The sequence below is a fragment of the Trichomonas vaginalis genome, chromosome I, assembly GCF_026262505.1.
Source record: "Trichomonas vaginalis G3 chromosome I, whole genome shotgun sequence".
NCBI classification, from domain to species: Eukaryota; Parabasalia; order Trichomonadida; family Trichomonadidae; genus Trichomonas; species Trichomonas vaginalis.
Window position 1 is genome coordinate 24,014,461 of NC_067203.1, and position 25,834 is coordinate 24,040,294.

At 34.7% G+C, this 25,834-nt stretch overlaps 12 protein-coding genes and 2 pseudogenes across 14 annotated transcripts, besides 2 other annotated features; 5 read left to right on the plus strand and 9 right to left on the minus strand.

Annotated features, from left to right (window-relative positions):
• Positions 1-15,418: part of a mobile genetic element that runs on past the window's edge.
• TVAGG3_1040720 (uncharacterized protein) lies at positions 3,388-4,273 on the plus strand (the record flags this gene model as incomplete). Its single annotated transcript, XM_051255488.1, has 1 exon — positions 3,388-4,273. A coding segment is annotated over one exon (886 nt), but the record flags the coding sequence as incomplete, so codon positions are not given.
• Positions 4,354-4,770, plus strand: TVAGG3_1040730 (annotated as a pseudogene). The gene has a single exon. A coding segment is annotated over exon 1 (417 nt).
• TVAGG3_1040740 (uncharacterized protein) lies at positions 4,786-5,052 on the minus strand (the record flags this gene model as incomplete). Its single annotated transcript, XM_051255489.1, has 1 exon — positions 4,786-5,052. A coding segment is annotated over one exon (267 nt), but the record flags the coding sequence as incomplete, so codon positions are not given.
• On the plus strand, positions 5,452-6,147 carry TVAGG3_1040750 (protein of unknown function, DUF4106 family; the record flags this gene model as incomplete). Its single annotated transcript, XM_051255490.1, has 1 exon — positions 5,452-6,147. One exon carries the CDS (start codon positions 5,452-5,454, stop codon positions 6,145-6,147), a length of 696 nt encoding a protein of 231 aa, XP_051081064.1.
• On the minus strand, positions 6,608-7,414 carry TVAGG3_1040760 (KilA, N-terminal/APSES-type HTH, DNA-binding family; the record flags this gene model as incomplete). Its single annotated transcript, XM_051255491.1, has 1 exon — positions 6,608-7,414. One exon carries the CDS (start codon positions 7,412-7,414, stop codon positions 6,608-6,610), a length of 807 nt encoding a protein of 268 aa, XP_051081065.1.
• TVAGG3_1040770 (organellar and viral DNA polymerase type B) lies at positions 7,503-7,955 on the minus strand (the record flags this gene model as incomplete). The annotated part of the gene is made up of 1 exon (XM_051255492.1): positions 7,503-7,955. A coding segment is annotated over one exon (453 nt), but the record flags the coding sequence as incomplete, so codon positions are not given.
• TVAGG3_1040780 (organellar and viral DNA polymerase type B) lies at positions 8,430-8,750 on the minus strand (the record flags this gene model as incomplete). The annotated part of the gene is made up of 1 exon (XM_051255493.1): positions 8,430-8,750. The coding sequence occupies one exon, from the start codon at positions 8,748-8,750 to the stop codon at positions 8,430-8,432; it is 321 nt and encodes a 106-aa protein (XP_051081067.1).
• Positions 9,509-10,171, minus strand: TVAGG3_1040790 (uncharacterized protein; the record flags this gene model as incomplete). Its single annotated transcript, XM_051255494.1, has 1 exon — positions 9,509-10,171. The coding sequence occupies one exon, from the start codon at positions 10,169-10,171 to the stop codon at positions 9,509-9,511; it is 663 nt and encodes a 220-aa protein (XP_051081068.1).
• Positions 10,861-11,333, minus strand: TVAGG3_1040800 (uncharacterized protein; the record flags this gene model as incomplete). The annotated part of the gene is made up of 1 exon (XM_051255495.1): positions 10,861-11,333. A coding segment is annotated over one exon (473 nt), but the record flags the coding sequence as incomplete, so codon positions are not given.
• TVAGG3_1040810 (uncharacterized protein) lies at positions 12,899-13,300 on the minus strand (the record flags this gene model as incomplete). Its single annotated transcript, XM_051255496.1, has 1 exon — positions 12,899-13,300. The coding sequence occupies one exon, from the start codon at positions 13,298-13,300 to the stop codon at positions 12,899-12,901; it is 402 nt and encodes a 133-aa protein (XP_051081070.1).
• TVAGG3_1040820 lies at positions 13,410-14,045 on the plus strand (annotated as a pseudogene). Its single transcript has one exon. A coding segment is annotated over exon 1 (636 nt).
• A 1,117-nt stretch (positions 15,419-16,535) lies between the features above and the next one.
• TVAGG3_1040830 (serine threonine-protein phosphatase family) lies at positions 16,536-16,778 on the minus strand (the record flags this gene model as incomplete). Its single annotated transcript, XM_051255497.1, has 1 exon — positions 16,536-16,778. One exon carries the CDS (start codon positions 16,776-16,778, stop codon positions 16,536-16,538), a length of 243 nt encoding a protein of 80 aa, XP_051081071.1.
• Positions 16,779-16,796: 18 nt separating this feature from the next.
• On the minus strand, positions 16,797-17,159 carry TVAGG3_1040840 (uncharacterized protein; the record flags this gene model as incomplete). Its single annotated transcript, XM_051255498.1, has 1 exon — positions 16,797-17,159. One exon carries the CDS (start codon positions 17,157-17,159, stop codon positions 16,797-16,799), a length of 363 nt encoding a protein of 120 aa, XP_051081072.1.
• A 3,421-nt stretch (positions 17,160-20,580) lies between these two features.
• TVAGG3_1040850 (protein of unknown function, DUF4106 family) lies at positions 20,581-23,035 on the plus strand (the record flags this gene model as incomplete). The annotated part of the gene is made up of 1 exon (XM_051255499.1): positions 20,581-23,035. A coding segment is annotated over one exon (2,455 nt), but the record flags the coding sequence as incomplete, so codon positions are not given.
• A 1,352-nt stretch (positions 23,036-24,387) lies between these two features.
• Positions 24,388-25,834: part of a mobile genetic element that runs on past the window's edge.

Here is a 25,834-nt window from a genome sequence, read left to right on the forward strand (position 1 = left end):
TCTGCCAAGTTGTCTGACAAGAAAGGTTGCAATGGAATTTTCTATGTCGGATACCAATATGCTCCAGAAGTTTTCATGGGATATAAGATATATTCTAACTCTGACTTAGTTCAAACAGTAACATGGGCAAACTATGAATGGTTCGCTTTGAGAAACTCAGTACAACACACAAGCTAGAGAACAAACAGACCAGTATGCAACTATTGAGAAATAAGAAGACTTGACCCTAACGTTCCAGGAGTTTATGTTAACCTTTCTGGTTCAGATGGAACTGCTGCACTAAAGTAAAACTGAAACTTAGAGTTCCTTTGTCATCTTTCCTCATCTTCAGGTTTTTAAGATACTTGCCAAACTGGGCAGGAAAAATTTCTATCGAACTTACTCCAAGCAAAAATAAACTTAGTCATTGCACAACGCAAGACCCATTCAGCATTGCTGTAGCTGGAACTGGTGGAGCCAAGTTCTGTGACTTTTGCAAAGACAAAGTTGACTTAGACTTTGGTTTCTCAAACCTCAACACTGAAGTAAACTACTACTTCAATGCTGCTGGAACTGCTTGGGACCCAGTTAAGTTCACATGTGAAAAGTTTGAATGCAAGAGAATAGAAAGCAGACTTGCAGTCTATATGTTGGACCCAGATATTTCAAATGCTTTAGCTGCCAAATATATTGCAGTTCCACTTATGTTCCTATACACCAAATATCTGTCAAAGACTTTGCAGGTGAAGTTGGAACCAAAGTGCTGACCCAGGTGCAAGAACAGATATTGCTTTAACAACTGCAATGAAACATGCAGATACTATGTTTGTACTGTTCAGACGAACTATAAATGACTATTCTTGCTTCTACAACCCTGGTATTAAATACCATATAAATAGATGGCAAATACTATCCAAGAGAAGAATATTCTACAGTTGAGGATATGAGGTCATACAACTTGACATTAGATGCTATGAACTTTAACAACAACTTCACAACAACCATTAACCCTGAAATGCAAAGTTCTATTATGCCATATGTGAAAGTATGGACTCATACAGGAGCTCAAAACACTCAAATACAAATGGAGACCGTTCAAACTTTTGGCTTGGCATTCCATTTGCTGACTCAGAAGACTTTATGGGTGGTATTTCAACTGTTGGTACTGTACAAATACAATATACTGGTGACAGAGACGGTCCAGATGAATTGAAAGCAAAGAAGTTTACAAAACCAATAGCACTTTTCACGGAAGATGCTCTTTTGAAGATTCGTTCGATGAAACCTGGGGCTCCTCAGATTGGCATAACGACAGCTTCCATCGAGCAGATTTTGGCAGCAGGTCAGTAAGTTGTTCTTGAACTGACTTCTCTCCGTCAAAATATTGACAGTACGCCAGTTTTGACATAATATTGTATTATAAACTTACCTTTAGAAATATCTGTAAGTTTTGTTGTTATATTTTTGTCTGCTTCAAGAACTTTCACCATTTCAGTTATACCAACTTTCTTTGCTTTATGAAAATATTTTGGTTTCAGCAAAGACTGCTATTCTATATACATTTTCCATTGTTTGTATAAAGAACTATTCTGTCAATGTATTTGTATTGTTTGTGTGTGTAAACTTTGTTCTGCTTCAATTCGAAGAGATATCCGAATACGTCCATCTTTTTATTCTAAGTAAAATGTCATTTCCGAAAAATAGAAGCGTAAGTGTTTCAAAAGGTTTAATGGCGGTGGCAGATGTGAAGTTAAATTCACCAACTCAAACAAACAGTCAAAGTGTTGTTGTCAATGTCAAAGAAAGAGATGTTGAAGTGGGGAAACCAATACGAGGACGAAGATGGTATAACAATAGTTCCTGTAAAAGAACAACCAACATATCCTGAAGTTAGCAGAGACTTAAGTTCTGTTGCAGATATTCGAAACGACTACCTCAAAACTTAAAGACAAACTTAAAACTCAGGAGAAGATTTGTCAAGCTTTGGGTATAATGTTAAACTTGTCGAACACAACCCTGTAAAAGTGAACTCATATGTCATTGCACCTCATGAAGTTTTGAAAGAACTATTGAAACTTTTGACAGAGGCAGACGATATAAACATCAAAGAAATAGAACCCGACATTGCTTGCTGTGGTGTTTCATATAATGTCATTGACAAGATATACGTTATGAAAGGAGGTGAAACGTTGAACTTAAAAATATAGTTTCCCAGACGTCATAAAAATATTTGAACGACCACAACATTTCATTAAAAATTTATTTGCTAAGTAAATGGCAGAAGATATAATGGTTTATACTATTACGACTAAAAACCCCGAGTCATATAATTCTATAACAACAAACTTACAAAGTCCTCAAGGACGGTATTGTAAACTAACCTTAAACACAATGACGACTAAAGCTTGTTTTGCTCTTTTGACACCAGAAGATTTTATTGTTGTGAATGGTAAAAAATACTTCTTTGAAGATACTTACTCAGATATACCACCAACAGGTTTTGTTGACTTATTTAATACTTTAAGGACGGATGTAACATGTGCTGCAACTAGAGCAGGTTTCATTATGTTTGGATGTCCGACTGAGTTTACTATAAACGATATGAGCTATAATACAAAATTATATCTGGTTTTTACTACCAAATTTTCCTATAACAGGAAAAGGTGTCATACAAGGTCTATCTGTTCCATTGACTTTAAGTACACCTATTTTATATATTGTTTCAAACTTAGGTTCAAAGTGCTATTCGAATGTCGACAGAAACTACTATGACCAAAAGATACTCATGCGTATAAACAACACTTTCTCTGCTGGTTTGCCTATTGTTCATTCGAATGCAGAGTTTTCAGCTTTAGTAAACTCAAACACTTTAGCAAACATAAACTTAACCTTAGTTGACGCAAACTTTGTTCCTGTAAAACTTTTATGTCCTATGTATTTGTCAATGACGGCAGAAAGTTTCGAATTGGAAGATGCAACTGGTGAAAGTATTGTACTACAAGAACAACTTCAACAACAAATAGCTCAAGAACAACAAATGCAACAAATGGCTCAAGAACAACAAAGTCAAGAATAAAAAAATATTTTTTTTTTTTTTATAAAAATGTACAGAATAGATGTTTCAGATTTTTATGACTTCCAAGCCTTCAGAAATATGTGTCCATTTCGAGACTATAACAAAGCAGTCGAGAATTTGAAACGTTTAGTCATTTATGTCGACTCTGCCCCAGAATGTTATGTCATGAAAGAATGGGATGTAGTCTTTAACAAACCTAAAGCGACAATAGTTTCAGAACAAGAATGTAAACAGAAACTTAAGAAAATAAAAGTCGTACAAGTTGGTATGAAGATGTTAGATGCTTGGGATATCTTATTGTCAAAGTTAGAAGATTTTCAGTTCGTGGTATAAAGTTCTATACACCTTCTCCAAACTTCTATTCTATCTTCACTGGATATAAATACGAACAAGTAGAATGGAAAGAAAATGTTATAGAAGCTTGGTTAGACCATGTCAAAGAAATTATATGCAATGGAAACGAAAGAGTCTATGAGTATATCTTATGTTGGTTTGCAAACATCTTACAACATCCAAGTGCTAAAAATGAAACTGCTCTCATTGTAATTGGAAAACAAGGAACAGGTAAGAACACTTTCTTTACAGATATCTTATGCAAACTGTTAGAGGGCTATTCGAACCCGAATATGACAAACTTAGAAAACATCTGCGGTAAATTTAACTCTTCAATAGAGAATATGAAACTTATAGTATGTAACGAACTTCAAAGTATAGATACAACAAAGGTTTTAAACTCAGATGCTTTGAAGAGTCTTATAACAGACAAAGTTGGAGTTGTTGAAAGAAAATATAAAGACCAAAGAGTTTGTGAAAATGTTGCAAATTTCATCATGGTTTCAAACAACGCCGTTCCGATGAAGTTAGAAAGTTCTGACAGAAGATATGTAGTTGTCAGAACGTCAGAAGCTCATATGCAAGATACAGAATATTTTGACGACTTAGCAGAAACTTTGACACCTAACTTTTACAACCACTTGTTCTCATATTTCATGACATTAGATATTTCAAAGTTCAATCCAAGACAAATTCCACATACCGAAGAGAGACAAACATTGTTAGAAGCAAACAAGAGTGTATATGAACTGTTTATAGATGAGACTAACTTTGTGTCATTAGATGAAAGGTCTTTATATGATGAATATAAACAATATTGTCAAGAATATGGTTATATGGCAGCTTCTAAACGTACATTCTTGGCAAATGTCAAAAATCTTTTAGATGTTCAGAATGGCGTATATACAAAGAAAAATTTTTCTGAGTAAATTTTATAAAAAATATTTTTTTATCCGATAAAAAAGATGACGAAATTCATCTCAGTAAATAAGTACATGACAGAAGTCAAAGATAAGTTAGCTCCATTCGCATATTTGAATGTTTACTTCTACAATTTTGAAAAGTCTACATTTGACAAAATTTGGAACATTGCACCAGTTAAGTTTGCTGTTGTTAGAAAAAGTGGTGCAACTTTTGAAGACTTAGACATAGAAGGTTTGTTAGCAGTCAAAGAAAATTTTGACAGAAAGTTCTCAAAACTCGAAGAAGGCAAAGCATACAAACTTGTTATACCTTATGAACAAAGAAAGCAGACGACTATGAATATTATGAGTCTAAGATAGTTGAAGTTCAAGGTAAATTGGGTAAAAAGATTTTAGAGTCTAAGCCAGTGTTTGCTCCTAAAGAGAGAGAACATTGACATTGACCCAGAAATGTTCTAAAATAAAATTTTATTTTTACATGTCAAATTTCTTTTTCTCTGGTTCAGGTTCTTTCTTCTCTTCTTCTACTTTCTTTTCTTTCTTCTCTCTCTTCTTCTTCTTCTCTGGTGGAGTTATGTCAAACTTCTCAGAACCATATTTTTGTAAAAGGTCTTTGTCCTTTAATAGCTCTTCTATTCTGTTTTCTATTTCATCTTCAAGAACAGCGCATGTGTCTTCTTTGCATTCTAAGAACTTTTGTTGGACTTCATCTTTCCAATCGGCGTCATCTCTGTCAACAAGTCTGTCATTGACAAATTTTAAGACTGCTCTTTGTAATGTTTTATGGTTCTTGTCATATTCCCAGAAACAGAACTTTAGAACAAATTCACCTTTCTTGTTTACACTATGTAAGATTTTATGGTCGACAGATGTTTTGCTGTCGAAAAGTTTGTCTCGAATATAGATAGCGAAATCGCTAGACATTTTCAAAAAGATAAAAATTTTAATTTTTCTAAAAATATGTTAGAAAAAAAGTTTGCTGACATTGACAAGAAATTTGAGAATGTTTTAAACAAGAACAAGAGGAAGTTAGAAAATGCTCAGATAAAACCCATACATGAAAAGTTCTTATTTGCTCAGAATGGTATAACAGGTCTAATTGCACCACCTGGGTCGGGTAAGACTTTCACTTATCTTAAAATGGCTGCACAACAACAAGAACTAGATGAGAAGAACCCATTCTATGAGTTAGTTGTTATTTGTAGTACTTCTGGTCAATTTGACCAAACCGTCAATTCGTTCAAAGATATTATAAAAAAGTCTAAGTTAGTATGTATAAAAGACTCTGAGTTGTTAGATTGGATAAAGAAGTACCAAAGAAGAGTTTTGAAGTACAATGCTATAAATGAGTATATAAATTCTAAGTTTAAAGACCCAAATGAGGAAATGCAGAGAATATTAGAGAAGAAACACTTCAGAAACAAACAGAAAGAGATAGAATACATTTCGAAGAAATTGCAATCTTACGATTGGAAGACTTACCCTCATAGATGTCTTCTTATCTTAGATGATTTCGCCTCTCATCCTTTGTTAAAGAACAGAGAACAAGACATGTGTCGAATTCTTAAGAAGCTCAGACACTTTAACATCTCAGTTGTCATTTGTGTACAGACAGCAAAGAGTTTAAGTAAGGATGTTAAAAGAATACTTACTGACATTGTACTTTTCCCCGGATTGTCCGAAGACGATTTCATGGAACTTATGAAAGAGTCCATGGCAGGTAAGTTTGACAGACATGAACTATGGGAGAAGTACAAAGTCATACAAGACCCTCATACTTCTTTCAGAATTCATATCTACGCAAACAAAGTTCAAATTGTAAAAAGTCAAGCGTAAAAAATGTAAGTGTTTAGTCTTAGTCTGTTGTGGTGCTGCAGCTTTCGGTTCTTCTGGCTTTGGAAGGCATCGGTTGGTGGTACGTCGGACATTCGTTTGTGTCCTGTCGGAAGGAAGAACTCGGAATGCCAGAAGGAAGGACTTTTCCTGTCGGAAAGAAAAACTTTTCCTGTTGGAAGGAAGGACTTTTCCTGTCGGAAGGAAAAATTTTTTCTGTCGTTCGACCAAAAAGTTCTCAATTTTCGAAAATTTGAATGGTTTACGGACGAACAACAGGAAAATTTTTTCCAGTTGTCGGGAATTTTTTTTCCAGTTGTCGGGAAATTTTTTTCCAGTTGTCGGGAAGGACTTGGAATGTCGGAAGGAAGAACTTGGAATGCCAGAAGGATTTGACAAGACAATTTACCATCTAGAGCTACCTGAGCCATCTGAAGTCAAGCTTGAAAAATAAATGGTTCATTTACTCTACTTGTTTGAAGTTGTCAAAATACTCTGTTATTTTTTCCTTTAACAATGGCAAATCTTCTTTGAAGGTAAGAATTGTACAACCTTTAATATCATAGTGTGTTTGAGGTAACGTATCTTGAACTATTTGTTTCACATCTTCATTTGGTGTCATTGAAATCGGTAAGTTTTCGCGATAGAACCAATTTCTGTCAGATTTGTAAATCTTAGCAAGGTCGTAAAAGCTTTTGTTGTTTCTTCTGACTAAATGCAACATAACCATATCTCTGTCTTCTTCATTTTCCATCTCTTCAGTGTAAATCATATACTTATAGTTCTTTTCCTTTCCTTTTGGTACCGAACGTGGTATTCTTTTCTGAATGTTTTTGTCTTTTGCTTCAAGCTTGTTTTCCATCTCTTCACGTTCTTGTCTATGAATTTCATCTAACATCATGAAAATATAACAAGCGTAACGAGGTGAAGCCCACATTGCAACAGCATTTACAAGAAGTCTATGTACATACCAACCTCTCAAACCATTTGGCAAATTTTGACGATTTTCGTACGGAATCTCGACCCTCGGTTTTCCGAGGGTCGCAAACATATGAGGAAATTCTTCTAAAAGTTCTTTTGTCTGTTGGTTTTCAAACCAATGGTATGCTTGCTTTGTAGAACGAAGAGCATTCAAAATACTTTGCATTTGGTACATGTCGTCTTTGACCGAACGAATGAGACGTAACTGTTTGTTAAACTGAACCCACTCGTATTCTTCACTTATGGCTTCATGAACGATAGCAGTTGTTGTGTTCTCTGTTGTTGACATATCTGTCTTTACATACAAAATAAAAAAATAAAAAAAAATAAAATTAGCGTTATTTTCTATCTTGTATAAAAGACCAAAAATAAACGCTTTACATGTATTTTTCAGCAACTTCGTCAAATAATTTTATAGCACTATCTATCTCATCTACTTCAAACGTTTCTTTACCTTTCGTGGGAGCACCATACTTTTTCTCAAAAACTTCAAGCAGTTCTGTTTCTGCAGCTCTCATATCGTTAACGAACACAACCTTAACTCTATTGACTGTACTGTCATATCTTTTAGTTATATTAAATGTTCTTCCTATCTTATATCTCTTTGTATTGAAGTCCTTCGGTTTCTGAACGATATAAAGTAAGCCTTCACTGCAACGTTCAGTATCGAATGAACCATATGTTATGAAATTATATCCAACAACTGGGTCAATCCAGAACAAAACTATTGGTATAAGACTTTTGTCTATGAGATATGCTGTAGTTCCATAGAATCTTACCGATATCAAAAGCTCAGGATTTCTTGTCAAAATTTTCTGACTAGAAGCATTTCTAACCCAGTCCTTTGCTCTCTTTCCAGATGGAGATAAAATGTCTGACAAAGAATATTTTTTGTATTTCTTTGAGTATCTTACGTTTAAATCACCAATTCTAACCACTTTGGTGTCATTGTCTATCTTTCTAACTGTTTCAAACTCAATGTTTAACATTTCTGTTCTTACATACAAGATAAAAAAAATAAAAAAAATAAAAATAACTTTATTTTTTCTATCTTAAGGAAATTCATGAAATTTGGTCATTTTTCAGCAAAAATATATTTTAGGGTAGAAGGTGACATCTCACCCGTTTTCTCACCTCTTTTCTCACCCAAGTTATTTTTAAAATTTTGTGAAAACTCAACGGTTTGACACATGCCCTAAAAATTATTTTACTCAGAATTTTGTTGCTGAATTCAATAAAAATATATTTTAGGTGAAGAGGTGAGATTTCACCTCTTTTTTCACCTAATTTTTCACCTCTTTTTTTCACAAGCGTTTTACATGAATTGTACGATGTATATTTGAAATCCTAAACAGTTTCGTAGCTTCTATTTCTTCTTTTAGTACATCGAATGTTTTAACGATACCGAAAGTTTCTTTATACTTCTTCTTGACGTCAGATAGAAGGAAATCTTCTGCTGTTGGATAGTTTTTGTTCAGAAATTCTAACATGTCCATTTTATTTTCTGCTGGCTTTTCTGCTTCTTTCTTTAAATCTGCATAGTCGTTTCTCATTCTTTCTATCTCTTTGACGGAGTAGTTATATTTCCTCATTGCTGCTTTACATTTAGAACATTGCGGGTTCATTTTAGCATTGTACATTGAAATTTGTCCTGCAAGTACAACTATAGCGTCAATGGTTTTCTTTAACTCAAAAGTTGCTGGTTTTATCTGTTCATTCCATACCTTACCTCTTTTATCTTTATCTCTTATCTGCCATACACATTCAGCAACTAACGAAACAAAGTTGTCGTAGGTCTTAAATTCTTCAGATTTATATATGTCAGAAACATTCTTATATACCATATCGCAGTCTTTGTCCATGACTTTGTGGTTGCAATGAAATCCTAGAAACTCATAGTTTACATTACGTATGAACTTCTTTATTTCTACTGAGTCGGTTGGTCTGACTTCTATTTCATCGAATTCAGGAATAGTGAGCTTTTGTTGTTGGATTTCAGGAAGTTTAGGTAGATGGTCAATAATGTCCTGCATTTCATAAAGATATTCTTCATTTGTTTCATCTTTCGCAGTGCAATCTAAATTACTTGTTAAAAGTTCTTGCTTTATCTTCTGGATTTCTGTTTCGAAAGTATATGAAGAAGGAATGAAGCTTTTCATTTCTACTAACATTGACGTAGGATTCATGACTAACGAGTTTGGTGAAGTTGTTGCTAACATGTTCTTACAATAAAAATAAAAAAAAATATTTTATAAAAAACTAAAATATATTTTTTATCTTAAGGAAATTCATGAAAATTCAACAGGTGAGAAAACAGGTGAGAAAACGGGTGAAATCTCACCTCTTCACCTAAAATATATTTTTGTCGAAAAAAATGGTTCATTTACTCACAATATTTTTGTACAAAACAACCCCAAGCTTTTAACCTCTCTTCTGCAGCTTCTAATGCTATCTTAGCGAGTTCATATTCTCTAAATTCTCTCTTTAAATCTTCTTGTTCCCATTGGTCTAGTTCGTATGGCGAGTCTCTATAACCAGAACATATCTCACGTTCATGTTCTATTTGTTTTTCATGCATTTTTCTAACTTCTTCTTCGAACAAAGGTTTAGCATTCTCTACTGTATCTTCAAGTTCTTCTTCATCTAATTTCTCATGAACTTTCTTGTCTATGGAGTCCATAATTTTTCCAACTGCTATACAATATTTTGGAGAGGCCCACATTGCTATATAGTTTACAAGTCTTGGGTCTACATACGTTCCTCTAACATGTTTGATTTCATCCGGAATTCCTGCATGAACTTTGTATAAAAAGCAACCGCCGGAATTCCGGCGGTTGGTATATTCTTCACAAAATGCCTCAAAATACTCTTCCCAGGACTTATTTTCCAACAACTTTCTAAAGTCTTTCCTAAACTGCTGACACATATTTGTTGCATTTACATAACCATCCATGTCTCTACGTAAGACTTCAATACCGTTGTAAGTGCCTTTTGTGAATGTTTCGCCATTAGATTTGTTCGTGAACGTTTTTGCTTCGACTGTCATTTCAGTTCTTACAATAAAAATAAAAAATATTTTTTGGTGGCTTAACCGTCGGACATTCGTTTGTGGCTTAACCGTCGGACATCCGTTTGTGGCTTAACCTCAAAACAAGCATTTTGTGAAGAATATACCAACCGCCGGAATTCCGCGGGTTGCTTTTTTTATACAAAATTCAAGAGTTTTGCGTGTTTTCTACGATGTTGTCAAAATGTCGTGTTGTCAGTAATTTTAAGAGAAGTTCATTTGACCGAGGCACATAGGCACATAGGCACACCTAAAAAAACATCTAACCAAAACTCATTTTTCAATACTTTTTCAGCACTTTTCCGTAGTTATATATGAAAGACAATTCGAGATAAAAGTCATAGTACAATGGAATAATATGTTGCACACCATTTGTTGTGAACCAAACTTGAAAGTCAGAGAAACTGTTACTAGGTGGTTCGTAGAATTTAGAAGCAAAGTCATAAAAGTCCTTACCAATACATAGAAAACTATTGTTGCTTGAACTGAAACTTGCATGACACATAACATTTTGAGGGTCAAACACGTTTTTATAAACTGTCAAATCTGCTGGTGGAAGTATAAATTTAAATGGACCATCTGGTGGTAATGGTTCGTTCTGGTTTAGTAACCGAAGAAATTGTGCCCAAGAACGTTTGTCTACTTCCCAAAATAAAAACTGTGTATCTCTTGGAGGGTTAATTTCAATCTTTTGAAATGAAACGGTGGAATTCATCTTGTTGTATTCTAGTTTCAGATAGTATGTTCCATTTAGTAAAGAGTCGTATTTTTCTTGAAATTCCCAATAGTATTTGTTCATTTGAGTTTGAAAGTCATTTAGAGTCTTCTCAAGGTTTTCGTCTGAACGAATTGTAAAGATTCTCATTTCATCAAATTTGTCTATTAGACCATCAGAACCTCTATACTGCCCATGAAAATATACTGCGAACATAAAAGCGTTCGTTCTTTTTGAAAACAAAACTCTTCTAAATCCTATTGCCTTTGCATCTGAAGGACTTTGAAGCCAACGAATTGGATAGTCAAACCTGTAAGTACGGGATGAAATTTCTTCATCTGAAATATTTCTACCGGCATTTGTAAAGATATAGTCTAACGGTTTTGTATCTGCTACTTTTGTTCTTTGTTTTTCAACCTGAAACATTTAATATATGTAAAAATATACTGTTTTAAAATAGTATGCCATATAGCTTCTTGAATTTGTTAAGAAGTATTCGAACGCGTTTTCCATCTGTATCTCTAGCGTTTACATGAGCATAGCCCGCCTTAGTAAAATATACTTGTAATTTCCTATAGTTTACGCCGGTATAAAAGTAGAAAGAGTCTTGTTCTTCGCTATAGTAGTAAAACTCAAACGTATGCTTACCATAGTCTCTAATTTCAATTGCTTCATCTTCTAGTTCGTCGACAAATTCGAATACAATATCTCCAAATTTGCTTATGTTCTTATTGTTTTCAGAACGAGTGACCCAACGCAAGTTTTTAAGTCTATTGTCGTTTCTTATATGGTTTATATGGTCCACACACGGTAAATTGTTAGGGTTCGGTATAAAATGAGTTGCAATGACGACATGTTTAAGATAGTGTTTTCCACTCATCTTCATAATAGCATATCCGTCATTTCGCTCCCATTCGCTTAAAACTCTTTTTGTCTCTTTCTTCCTTATTTCAAAAGGCTCAGAACAGTGAATTTCATATTTCTCATCTAACAAACAAGTTTCCCAACGGTCTACTCCAACAAACTCAACGTACATTTCAAATAAAATAAAAAAATATATTTTTTAAAAAATGTTTTATTTTAAATGGTATGCCATTTCATACTCTTCATCTAACAAACAAGTTTCCCAACGGTCTACTCCAACAAACTCAGCGTACATTTCAAATAAAATAAAAAAATATTTTTTTTTAAAAATATACTGTTTTTTTTACTTTACGTAACCACCTGCTACCAAAAGTCTTTGACGCCAACCCATACCAGCTAATGAAGGTTGACTTGGTTTAGTTTGGAAACTAAACTTTGGTTTTGGTTTATCTTCAGTTTTTGGCTCCCCTTCTTCTATCGGTCTTTCGTCACTTTTCGGTTCACTCTGACTTTACTTCACTTGCAGGTATGTTGTTGTTCGTCAACATCTTCATAAATATCATATGCCATCTGTTTCTGTTTTCCTTTCACTTTTTGTGTTTGTTGTAAAGTTTAGAATATTTTCGAACTCTAAGTCAATGAGATGTTCTATAATGAACTGTTCGTCGGTAAAATATACTTTTCCATTCTGTTGTCTTTTAACTCTTCAGACTTCAATATTTTATTTGTGAGAGTCTGTTTCTTTTTTGAGATACTAGCCGTTCCATTTCTATGAAAAGTGACTTTATAGTTAGGGTTTGTATTTCCAGACCTGGACTTTCTATTATTGAATTTTTCTCTTCATCTGTAAGTTCTTTGACAGGTTTTGACAATGGTTCTGAACTTTTTGTTTGTGGTGTCAAATCTACCGTTTCAACTTCTTCGGTCATTTCATCTCAGTAAAAAATTTTAGTTTTGGTTTGTTTTCAACTGGTTGTTGTTTAAGGTTTTTTAAGTCGGTCTAAAACTTCCTGAGGTATAGGAAGAACTTGACAAACACGTGTTGTGTAACTGCTGGAAGTCGACAAATCCATCTTGAACCCATTTGTCTCAATGCTGTATTGTTCATTTCATCTCAGTAAAAAACTTTACATTCCCCACGTTTGAGGCGGTTGAGGTTGGTTATTGTTTACCCATTGTTGTGCATGGTTATATCCTCTGTTAAAGAATCTTTCACCTTGGTCCATATAGTGCCCTGCTTGGTTATAGTAGTCATTTGCTTTGTTATAGTAGTTTCCTGCTTGTCTTCCTACATTGTCCATCCATCCTTGAACTTTTCCTCTTGTTTCAGGATTTGGAATAAGATTTGTTGCATCTCGTGCTACATCCCAACCTTTCTGTACAGTTTGTATAATAGGTTGTGCTTTCTCTTTCAGTATACCTAATGTACTCAAAATCTTCCTTCCAATTCCAAATGCACCTCTGGCTATTGTTCCCACTGCGGGCAAAAATCTGGATGCAACTCCTGCTAATGCGCCAAATAAACCCATTTCTTATGGGGTAAAAATGACGAATCCAAACAAGGACCCGTATGTTTCTAAAGCAACAAAGAAAGCACTCATGGTAAAAATCTTTAGTTCAACACCAAATGCTTGGTTTATGGATATCTTGGAAAACATTCCGAGAGTTAGAACAGATGGACCACCATACTGGTTAATATTTGTCGGTCAAAACACAAGATACTGTGAAGCCATACCATTACAGTCCAAAAATATTTTAGATGTGAAAACTGCTTTGACAATATTCGTTGACAAATACCATCCAACAAAACTGACATCTGACTGTGAAAGTTCTTTCAAATCAGACGATATTAAAAACTATCTGCGTTCAAAAAATGTAAACCAATATTTCATTGTCGACCAAAACCATTCTGCTCTTGGTGTCATTGACAGTTGTATAAAAATCTTAAGAGACTTAAACCAACCACAAGGTGGTGAGGTAGATGAAATGTCATATGACGACAAGTATAGACACTTCTCCATGGCAAAGATGAGACAAGTTTTAAATATTTACAATACCCGTAAACAAAAAGGTTTGGGAAACCACTCCCTGAAGAAATGAAAAACAACCCGACTTAGAGAAAGACTATATATTTAATAGTTTAGTCAAAAGAGACAAACAAGAAAGAATGCCAGGCTTCAAACTTAAGAAAGGTGACAAAGTAAAAATAGAAATACCTAAACGCGACCCATATGAAAATACTATTGACTATGACAACAATGGGAACTCGACAGGTACTCGCATTCGTGTTCGTAAAAATAGAAGAAAGTATACAAGAGAATATTATGAAGTTTTAGGCAAACATGGCAAAATGTACACACTGCAAGCAGAAGATAAAACTACTATTGTCAGACCTCGTTTCAAACTTGTCAAAGTTCAAGGTGGTATACTTTCAAAGACAGTTCCTAACAAATATAAGACAACTCCTGACGAATATGCTAAAGAAGTTGAAAATGACGACTAAGCAATTCTATACCATGCGTAAACTGTCATGTAAGGTGGCATGTAGTCTTTACTTTGTCCCGTTGTTTGTGTATACCCTGAAACGCGATGTGTATGGTTTCCTTCTCCCTGTGTGCTACCCCAGAAACAATTTATAGCAAACTGAACGTCGTCTTTAACATCATATCCTTTACCTTTTTTCATTGCTGACCAATCCCAAAATCTATGCTTATGCCAACCTGCTTCAGATGTACTTAAATCTATGTAGTGACTGTGCGCAGGTAAATTTGCACCTGAAATCGTTTTACTTCCACCTGTTTCCTTTGAAGAGTTTGCACAATACAAAAACCTGTCGACTATTTGAGTCCAAGTTCCAAACCAAGTACTACTTCTGGTTTGGTAGAGTTCATTGACGTGTAAATAGAACCTATAGGATATACTGTTTGAAGTATTTCTGTCTTTAACGTTTGAAGCTCTGTTTTGTCAGCTTTTTTATCATATAAATCTTGAGCAGTGAATTTAACATTGTTTTCATCCTCCATGACATAGACATTTCTACATCTAGTGTATTTCATCGTTGTTATGTCATCCTCCGATGTTAAACCTTGTGGAAAGTTAGGAGGTTTCCAATTTAATACATCCCCACCAGTTTCTTCAACCGTTCCTTCAATATTTTCTATACCAACAGTTGCGAAGAAATCGTGTGTATGGTTCTTATCTGCCTTCTTTTCAAGGCTAACGTTTAAGTCTGTTATTTCAGAAGATGTATGTGTATGTCCAACGTCACTTTTCCTGTTTAAGGTTTCTTGTAAGTTTGTAATATTTGCAATGGTATGTGTATGTCCAACGTCACTTTTCCTGTTTAAGGTTTCTTGTAAGTTTGTAATATTTGCAATGGTATGTGTATGTCCAACGTCACTTTTCCTGTTTAAGGTTTCTTGTAAGTTTGTAATATTTGCAATGGTATGTGTATGAGTCTTTTTAGAATATTCTTTGTCAGCTCTTGTCACTTCACTTGACATTTTATTGTCAACATATGTTTTGTCCGCTAGTTCAGGATGAGTATGTTCTTTCGTTGCATATGTTGCATCTGCTCTGTCATGTTCTTCTTGAACTTTTTCAATGACATACTCTTTGTCAGCTTTGTTGTCAACATCTGCTTTCAAAAGAAGTTCTTTTATAGGCTTCTCGTTTAAAGTTCCTTTTGTTGGATTTACACAAACAGTATGGTTCTTACTGTCTTGAAACAGAAACTCGTCTGTCAATGGGTTTATCGTCAGTTTTAAGTTTCCTTCTTTCAATGACTCAGATATCTTAGAATAGTTTGAAAAGTTTGTTGTGTTCTTATTTAGAGCTTGCAAAATGAGTTGTCGGTTGTGTTGTATTTCTCTCATAGACGCTGTTTCTTTCGACATTTTTATTCTAGATAAAATATGCTTTCAATAGAAAAAGAAAATTCTAGAGTTGCTACAACTAAACCATTAGATGAACTTTTTACGAATGTCGGTCAAAAGTTTGAGACAGAGACCGTAAAGCATGAAGGCTATCGTTTTGACTACCCGTTAAGATGGCTAAGAGACCCATCCGTCACAAAAGCTATTGGCTTTCGTAGAATGAAATTCATTTCAGAAGCCATACATGGTTTCCCATTTACGGTCGCTTTTGAAATTCGATACTATAACAAAGAGAAACGTACGTATGAGAAATTTGAACAGGGAAAACTTTTACAAGTTAGTTTGCTTGTAAACTTAGAAAACAACTCTTCAAGCTTTTCAAGAAAAAATAAACGATATCTATCTCGAATATGCAAAACAGTACAACATTGACGAAGGAGAGTACCATCTCGATATTTTATATGACAGGAAAAATGCAACTGTTAAAATCGATAGAATAGAAGACCTTGGAGAAGACGTTTATATTTCTACAAAATATAACAACTTGGCATGGTTATAGATTTTTGAGGATGTTAAATCAGCCTGCAGAATATCCAGTACACCCGAACTTTTATGAAGTCGAAAACCCTAATGGAACATATGAAAATGTTTTCGACTCAGATGCTATTATAGTTCATGCTTCATTTTCTGGCGCCCAAAACTCTTTTATGCTTGGCAAATGACTTTTACGAAAACCTACAAAGCTATATGAACCACCGAGTGGAAGTATTTCAGACTTTCAAGTATGGTTTACAACAGATGGAAGAAAGAGAATAGTTCCATTATACCATGCGTTTTACTTAGAACTTAGTCTCATATACAACTACTATCGAACGGTAAAAATATAATTTTAATACGGTTGAGGTGTTGGATTTGGTTGCCAACTAGACTGTGGTGCAGGTTCAGGCTGTTGTATAACAGGAGCTTGCTCTTCTGGTTCAGGGTCTTTAGGTATAATACCAACGAACTGACCTACTCTTTTACCAATATTTTTGACTCCGTTCCAAATTCCTCTTCCTACGGTTTTTATTCCATTCCATATACCTCTTCCAACATTTCGAAAGAAGTTTCCAATACTACTGAAGAAACCCATTTTACTATATGTAAAAATCTAATGTCCACCTAGTCTCTTACGTTTCCTTCTGAGTTCCATAGCATTTTTTAACTGGAGCTCATACATTCTATTTCTCCTCTGGTAGAAAACATACTCTGGGTCAACTCCTGTGTTCGCGTCATCTGCATAGAGTTGTTTATATCCCACTTCAGGGTTTGTATAAAACTCTTTCCATCTCATATTTGCATACCATGGTGGCAAACCTAACGCAGCGTCATTTGACATGGCAGTTTGCATTTGTACATCTGTTGGCACTTGACCATAGTTTGCCATTGCAGTTTGTATTCTAACTTCATTTGGAATATTCTCTGGGTTTGGTTGTCCAGGTTGCTGTGCATTCGCTAAGTTCTGTGCGTCCATTTAATATTAGATAAAAATATCTCTTACGAGTACATATACTGAACATTTGCAGGCATTGGTTCATCTTCATATTCTCTGTACTTTTCTGCCACGTCAAATAAATAAATGACACAATGGAAAAAACCTAAAACAAGTAGTCTATTTCAAACCACATTTACTTACTAATAAAATTTCTTTGTTATGACACTTTCTCCAGTTTATGGGACCTCTCTCATATTCTATCTTGTCATATCTAAACTCATAGTCATGTATGTCCTCTAACCATCTCATAACGGTTTCCAAACCACTTTTATCGGATGTAAAGTAAAAGCATGGATGGTTATGTAAAACGTCTAAAGTTTCTAAAGAGTCTCTCAAAGTCCAGTCTGCTTGGTATTGAAAATCGTATGTGTTAAAGAACGGCGGGTCTACTATAAAGAAAACATTTTCCTTGTTTTTATATTTTTCATACAACTCTGTCCAACGACATCTCACAAACTCTATACCCTCAGTATATTTTTCTATGTCCTCTTTGAAAACATTTGTATAGTTAAGATATAAAACGTTTGACATAAGTGTTTCAATGTCATGAACTCTTATAGAACCACTATATAATAGTCTAGAAGATATACTATCCCAGTCAATATACTCTGCTTTTTTCAAAACCTCTCTTACAATATTTTTCTTATCTAATGGTATACGTTCCATCTTACCTATAGGTATCTTTTCTTTTAACTCTTTCAATATTTTGTTAGTGTCTGGTATATGTTTGAGACGGTTCATATAGTTGTCGAAGTCATTGCATATAATCTCTGAGTCAGGAAATACAGTATGGCACAAATGAGATATATAGAAACTTCCACCGAACAAATCTACAAATGTTAGACCATTCGGTAGTTTCTTAAGTTCTCTCAATAGAATATCTTTACATCTACTCTTATTTCCAAAGAAGGGTAACGGTGGTTTTGTAAAATTCATTTTATATACAATAAAAATGTTTTTTCCCTGAAAAGTGACAGAAAAGTGACAAAACATGAAAACATATATATTTTGTGAAAAGCTCCTGGAAGACCCGTATATAAGAACTTCAGATGGAACACATACTTTTTCAGTAAGGACATATGAGGTGAGATGTCACCTGTTTTCTCACCTCATTTCTCACCCGTTGAATTTTCATGAATTTCTTCGTAAAGACTTTATTGTGACTTCTTCGTAAAGACTTTGTCAAGACTTCTTCGTAAAGACTTTGTTAAGACTTCTTCGTAAATGACCAAAAATATATTTTAGGTGAAGAGGTGAGATTTCACCTCTTTTTTCACCTCATTTCTCACCTCTTGAATTTTCATGAATTTCTTCGTAAAGACTTTGTTAAGACTTCTTCATCTAATTTCTCATGAACTTTCTTGTCTATGTTTTGTCAAGATTTCATCGTAAAGACTTTGTTGAGATTTCTTCGTAAATGACCCTAGTAGTATATTTTTGGTGTAAATTTCATGAAAATTCAAGAGGGTGAAAAATTAGGTGAAAAAACAGGTGAAATCTCACCTCTTCACCTAAAATATATTTTTGGTGTAAAATTCAAGAGGGTGAAAAATTAGGTGAAAAAACAGGTGAAATCTCACCTCTTCACCTAAAATATATTTTTGGTGTAAATTTCATGAAAATTCAAGAGGTGAGAAATGAGGTGAAAAAACAGGTGAAATCTCACCTCTTCACCTAAAATATATTTTTGGTGTAAATTTCATGAAAATTCAAGAGGTGAGAAATGAGGTGAAAAAACAGGTGAAATCTCACCTCTTCACCTAAACATTATTTTTGTCTGATTTTACGAAGAAGTCTTGACAAAACATTTACGAAGAAGTCTTGACAAAACATTTACGAAGAAGAAGTCTTGACAAAACATTTACGAAGAAGTCTTGACAAAACATTTACGAAGAAGTCTTGACAAAACATTTACGAAGAAGTCTTGACAAAACATTTACGAAGAAGTCTTGACAAAACATTTACGAAGAAGAAGTCTTGACAAAACATTTACGAAGAAGAAGTCTTGACAAAACATTTACGAAGAAGTCTTGACAAAACATTTACGAAGAAGAAGTCTTGACAAAACATGAAAACATATATAATTTGTGAAAAGTGAAACATTATATAATGTTTTCGACCAAGAAGACTAACAATTTTCCGAATAAAAACTTCATTTATACTAAACATCTTCGGGGCTAGAAGGGGCGCAGCCCCTGGAAGCCCCACTACCTTTTTTTTTTTTTTTTTTTTTATATCTCTTACATTTTCTATACCCACATCACTATTCATTGCTATTCCTATCTTTTTCATTTTTGTTTGTTTCTCATAATTTCTCAAAAAACATGATAACTTGATATTTGTAAATATCATACTTTATAACGTAAATAAGAACTTGACCTATTAAGAAAAGCAGTAATGAAAAGAAAATCTGAAATTCATAAAAATTACAAGTTTCTGATGACAATTAGCTTAATTAAACCAGGTACAAGATTATATAATTGTATTTTCTATCCAATTATCCATATAATATCTTATCCAGAAAAAATAACTTGATCAATACCAAATGATTTTTTAACTAGTAAATAAAGTATTTTCTTTACACACACATTGTATATCATAGTTTTTTTTTGGTTTCGCAAAACATCCAAAAACAAATATGCTATAAAAGTGACAATTTTAGCAAAACGAAACCCTTAAGCAAAATTAATTTATTAATATGTTTGCAGTGAATTCGTTTTTTGAAATCGGATTTTATCGTACTCAATTTAATTTTTTCACACGCCTCAAATTTCTGTAAAGATGGATTTAGATTTGTTATTAGATTAGAAATCTTGAACCCCTTCGAGGGTAAGAAGCTAACTTTAAAATTCTCTATATTTGTTCAAATTCATTATTCGCTAGTAATATAGGCTTGTATTCTATAAATAAAAAAAAAAAAAAAAAAAAAAAAAAGGTAGTGGGGCTTCCAGGGCTGCGCCCCTCTAGCCCCTGAAGATGTTTAGTATAAAATGCAGTTTATATAAAATGAGGTTTTTTTTGGGTAAAGGGGGCTTCCCAGGCACTTCGTGCCTTCTAGCCCATAAAATTTTTGAAAGTCGTTGTCGTTGACTTTTCGGTAAAAAAAATAGTATAACTATGTCCGGACAAGTAAGGGTCTATCGTCGCTACAGAAAAGTTACGGGCGTTCCAAGAAATATACTTTGAGAGACTCTTTAGAAACCTTAGACGTTTTACATAACCATCCATGTTTTTACTTTACATCCGATAAAAGTGGTTTGGAAAGTGTCATGAGATGGTTAGAGGACATACATGACTGTGAGTTTTATTTACGATAAGATAGAATATGAGAGAGGTCCTATAAACCGGAGAAAGTGTCATACAAACATCTGTCAAAAACCGCTTTTTAACTTCACTTAAAATGCCACGTAAGCTACGTAAGAATATACGTAAGAGGAAGAGAGCATTGAAACATCCAATAGTAAGACTGACACCACAACAACAGTTGCAACAACAAATGCTGAATGACCCCACTATGTTGCAACAAATGTCAAGCAATCCTATGCTTTTAAACCGAGTTATTGGTGCACAGAGTGGAGGTTTAAGAGCGGCACTTTTAGCGAAAATGGCAGGCTATGGTGGAGCTGCAGACGGAACAGCCTATAACCCTCAAAGTCAAATGAATTTGAGTTCACTCAAAAATCAAATAACAGATGTCAAAAAGTCAAACATAGACATACAGAAGCAAATAAGTGAAAACGAAAAGAAACTAGAATATGACAGACACACAAAGAAACTCAATGAGTTAAACGTAGAGAAAAAGAAGAAAGAAGAACAACTGAAAGAACTAAGTACAGAGCAATATGCGAAAAAAGTGTCAGAAAAAGCAACAGAAGTAGCAAAAATGGAACAAGATGTCATAAATTTGAAAAACCATACTACTCAATATAAAGTACTGAAAGATGAAGAAATAAAACAAAAAGCCCTGAAGACATATATGGATAGCGATGAGTATAAAAAAGAAGTTGAAGTAAATGTAAAGGCAGAAAAACTTTTACAGTTGCAAAACCAAACCGTACAGTATGAAAACTTAGCACAAGAAAGTAAAAATAACGACGCGGCTATGCAAAAGGCAATGAAAAGCGCAGAATATATAAAAGCTAACAATGACTGGTTAGATGCCCAAGCCAACGCTAAAGCAGCCCAGCTTATAGGGTCGATAAGGACAAAAATACAAGCGGATGAAGACAGTTCAAATGAAGCTTTAATGAATGCTGACTTTAAGAACGCCTTCGAAGCTCTTCATAGTAAGGTGAAACAAGTGAACGACTTCTCATCTGGAAAGAAACTGAAGTCTGAAGGTTTCGACAAAGAGTTAAAAGAAGTAGCACAAAATATGACGAAAATAACAGATGCAGCAACGAGACAGGTAGTTCAAAGTGCCTATGACGCCGTTAGAGCAACTGTTGTGAAAAGTCAAGAAAAAGAGTTACAACAGACCAAAACAGACCTAGTAAATGCTTTCTTAAAAACGAAAAGTCAGGTAGGACATTACGCTGCAGATGGAACATATGTGCCAGCTGGTGGAACTTATATACCACCAAACCCTCCAAGAGAAGCACCTGCACCAGGACTACCTAAAACATTTACATCGTCACATGGACACAGACACAGGCATGCACCAAAACCAGCACAACAACCAACACAACAACCAACACAACAACCAACAGTTCAAAATCCAGCACAACAACCAACACAACAACCAACACAACAACCAACAGTTCAAAATCCAGCACAACAACCAACAGTTCAAAACCCTGCACAACAACAACCACAAACAGAGCAAGGACATAAAAGAAGTAGAGAACAAGGAAACCAAGAATTCTTAAAAATGCTTAAAGAAGAGTATGGTTACTCAGATACTATTGACTTTAGTGACAGATATAAAGAAGCTATTAGAAAGTTCAATGAAGGAAATTCTGACCCGAACCTATTTAGCTTTATGACTCAGCACCAAATGGGATATAATTTCAAACCTGGAAAATACAAGCTCGCTAAGGGATATGATTTAATAGCATATCATCCAAATGACATGACTGAATTTACTCCGAGATATTTGATGTCAGAGCTAAATGACAATTCAACTCCCGTCATGAAACGCGTAAAAAATAGAGACGGAACGAAAGAAGAAAGGTTTATGAGTCCGGATGACTTAGATAGGGAACTTGTTAAAAACGGTCTCGGAATATATGAAATGCCAGCAGATGAGGTACAAGAAACTCCACAGGAAGAAATAGTTCAGATACAACCAGACATGGATGAAATAGTTCAGCAACAACAGCTAGAAGAGCCTGAAGGAAACGAACAAGTCCCTCCTTTGGAAACTAACTTCACAGAACTAGATGAAGATTTGGAACAGCCGAAAAATCTTGACCCTCAACAAGAGTATGAGGTGAATATGGAATCTTTCCAAGAGTCTAAGAAAGATTCGGCTGACATAGTAGAAGAATATCGAAAAATGTTTGCCGACATACAAAAGACTCCAACACCAGATGAAAATATTCAGCATAGAATGGAAGTACTGAAAGAAAATGTACACAAATACAACAACCCTTTTTACTTACGAGCATTTAACGTTCAATCTTCGGATGAACTCGGTGAAAATAAAAGGTTAAATTTCAAGAAAACATATAGAAATGAAACATTGTTTAAAGTTCATTCAGAACCTAACCAAGATGGAAACAAACCTACTTTTGTTTCTGCAGACGATGGAACTACAATGAGATGGGGTCATAAAGCTAATCCGAATAGGTGGTTCATAAACTTACAACCACAATTCCAAGAAGTTGTAGACGCAATGGAAGTCAATGGTGAACCAGATATAGCTGGTATTTTCAGCGCGGCTTTAATGCCATTGAAAGATATGAAAGATGCAGATATTTTGAACCAGTATGAAATGAACATGGCTGATGGAAATATAACACCTGACGTTCTAGAACATTTATCTCAAAGAACTACACAGAACCATAAAGATGGTATATTTGGTGAAGAGTTTAGAAAGAAAGTTAGGGAGGGAGAAGGAAGAGAACCTATTGTACATGACCTTGCAAACGAAAGTTTACAAAATGTCATAAAAACTTACTTTGCAGACGATGAACTGAGAAGGGATGAATATTTAAGAAAACTCAAATGGACAGTACCAAATGAAATGTTAGTATTGAAAAACATGTTCCTTGACAAAATAAAACCAACTACAGAAATAAATGACGCAAGACTGAAAGATTGGGTAGAAGCTTTCCCATTCACAAAGGATATTGTTGGTAACATGGAAAGAAAACCAGAATGGCTACAAAAACATATATTTGGAAACGAGCTTATTCCATATGGACAGGCACTGTTTGAAGAGCTTGAACCGGAAACTCAGAAAAGAGTCATGCAAACAATACGCGAAGACTCAAATACAAACTATGACAAACTCTTTCTAGGATATAGGTTACCTGAGATGGGCGACCCGAGCCCAAAGGCAAAAAGGACATGGGAAATTTACAACATACTAGGTGAACATGAGGCAAAGATGCAACAACTTGAAGCAGAGGGCAAGTTACCAAAAGCGACACCAAAGAAGAAGAGAAGAGTAGAACAAAGTGAAAGTAGTGAAGAAGTAACTTCATCTAGTGAAAGTAGTGGCAATGAAGGAAAAAGAAGAGTTAAAAACTCAGTCAGGAAGAAAGTAAAGCTTGGTCCACGTGGGTTCTATTATGGCATATAAATCCAACTATTCTATATTTTTACCCATATGAAATGTACGCCGCTCAGAATATAACGCCAACAGTTTTGGATGCCATGAATGGAAATGTTTCCGAATGGTATAACGAATGCGACAATGCCATTAGAAGGTCAGAAATAGTTCCTGGAACTTACGAATATACAACTGCTGTTTCTTATGGAAACGTAGGTGAGTTTGGAGAAGGTTCTTCAACAACAGTAGATATTGCTTGCGACAGGTTTCATATAATTTCTATTGACAACTCTTTCTTATACGTGGAACAAGACATTGAAATAAAACCTTCTGCCAAGTTGTCTGACAAGAAAGGTTGCAATGGAATTTTCTATGTCGGATACCAATATGCTCCAGAAGTTTTCATGGATATAAGATATATTCTAACTCTGACTTAGTTCAAACAGTAACATGGGCAAACTATGAATGGTTCGCTTTGAAAACTCAGTACAACCACAAGCTAGAGAACAAACAGACCAGTATGCAACTATTGAGAAAATAAGAAGACTTGACCCTAACGTTCCAGGAGTTTATGTTAACCTTTCTGGTTCAGATGGAACTGCTGCCACTAAAGTAAAACTGAAACTTAGAGTTCCTTTGTCATCTTTCCTCATCTTCAGGTTTTTAAGATACTTGCCAAACTGGGCAGGAAAAATTTCTATCGAACTTACTCCAAGCAAAAATAACTTAGTCATTGCACCAACACAAGACCCATTCACTCTTACTGTAGCTGGAACTGGTGGAGCCAAGTTCTGTGACTTTTGCAAAGACAAAGTTGACTTAGACTTTGGTTTCTCAAACCTCAACACTGAAGTAAACTATTATTTCAATGCTGCTGGAACTGCTTGGGACCCAGTTAAGTTCACATGCGAAAAGTTTGAATGCAAGAGAATAGAAAGCAGACTTGCAGTCTATATGTTGGACCCAGATATTTCAAATGCTTTAGCTGCCAAATATATTGCAGTTCCACTTATGTTCCCTATACACCAAATATCTGTCAAAGACTTTGCAGGTGAAGTTTGGAAACCAAAGTGCTGACCCAGGTGCAAGAACAGATATTGCTTTAACAACTGCAATGAAACATGCAGATACTCTGTTTGTACTGTTCAGACGAACTATAAATGACTATTCTTGTTTCTACAACCCTGGTATTAAATATCATATAAACATAGATGGCAAATATTATCCAAGAGAAGAATATTCTACAGTTGAGGATATAAGGTCATACAACTTGACATTAGATGCTATGAACTTTAACAACAACTTCACAACAACCATTAACCCTGAAATGCAAAGTTCTATTATGCCATATGTGAAAGTATGGACTCATACAGGAGGTCAAAAAACTCAAATATACAAATGGAGACCGTTCAAAACTTTGGCTTGGCATTCCATTTGCTGACTCAGAAGACTTTATGGGTGGTATTTCAACTGTTGGTACAGTTCAAATACAATATACTGGTGACAGAAGACGGTCCAGATGAATTGAAAGCAAAGCAGTTTACAAAACCAATAGCACTTTTCACAGAAGATGCTCTTTTGAAGATTCGTTCGATGAAACCTGCTGGGGCTCCTCAGATTGTATAACGACAGCTTCCATCGAGCAGATTTTGGCAGCAGGTCAGTAAAGTTGTTCTTGAACTGACTTCTCTCCGTCAAATATTGACAGTACGCCAGTTTTGATATAATATTGTAATTATAAACTTTCCTTTAGAAATATCGGTCAGTTTTGTTTGTTATATTTTTGTCTGCTTCAAGAACTTTCACCATTTCAGTTATACCAACTTTCTTTGCTTTATGAAAATATTTTGGTTCAGCAAAGACTGCTTTCTATAACATTTTCCATTGTTTGTGTATAAAGAACTACTCTGTCAATTGAACTTGTACTGTTTGTGTG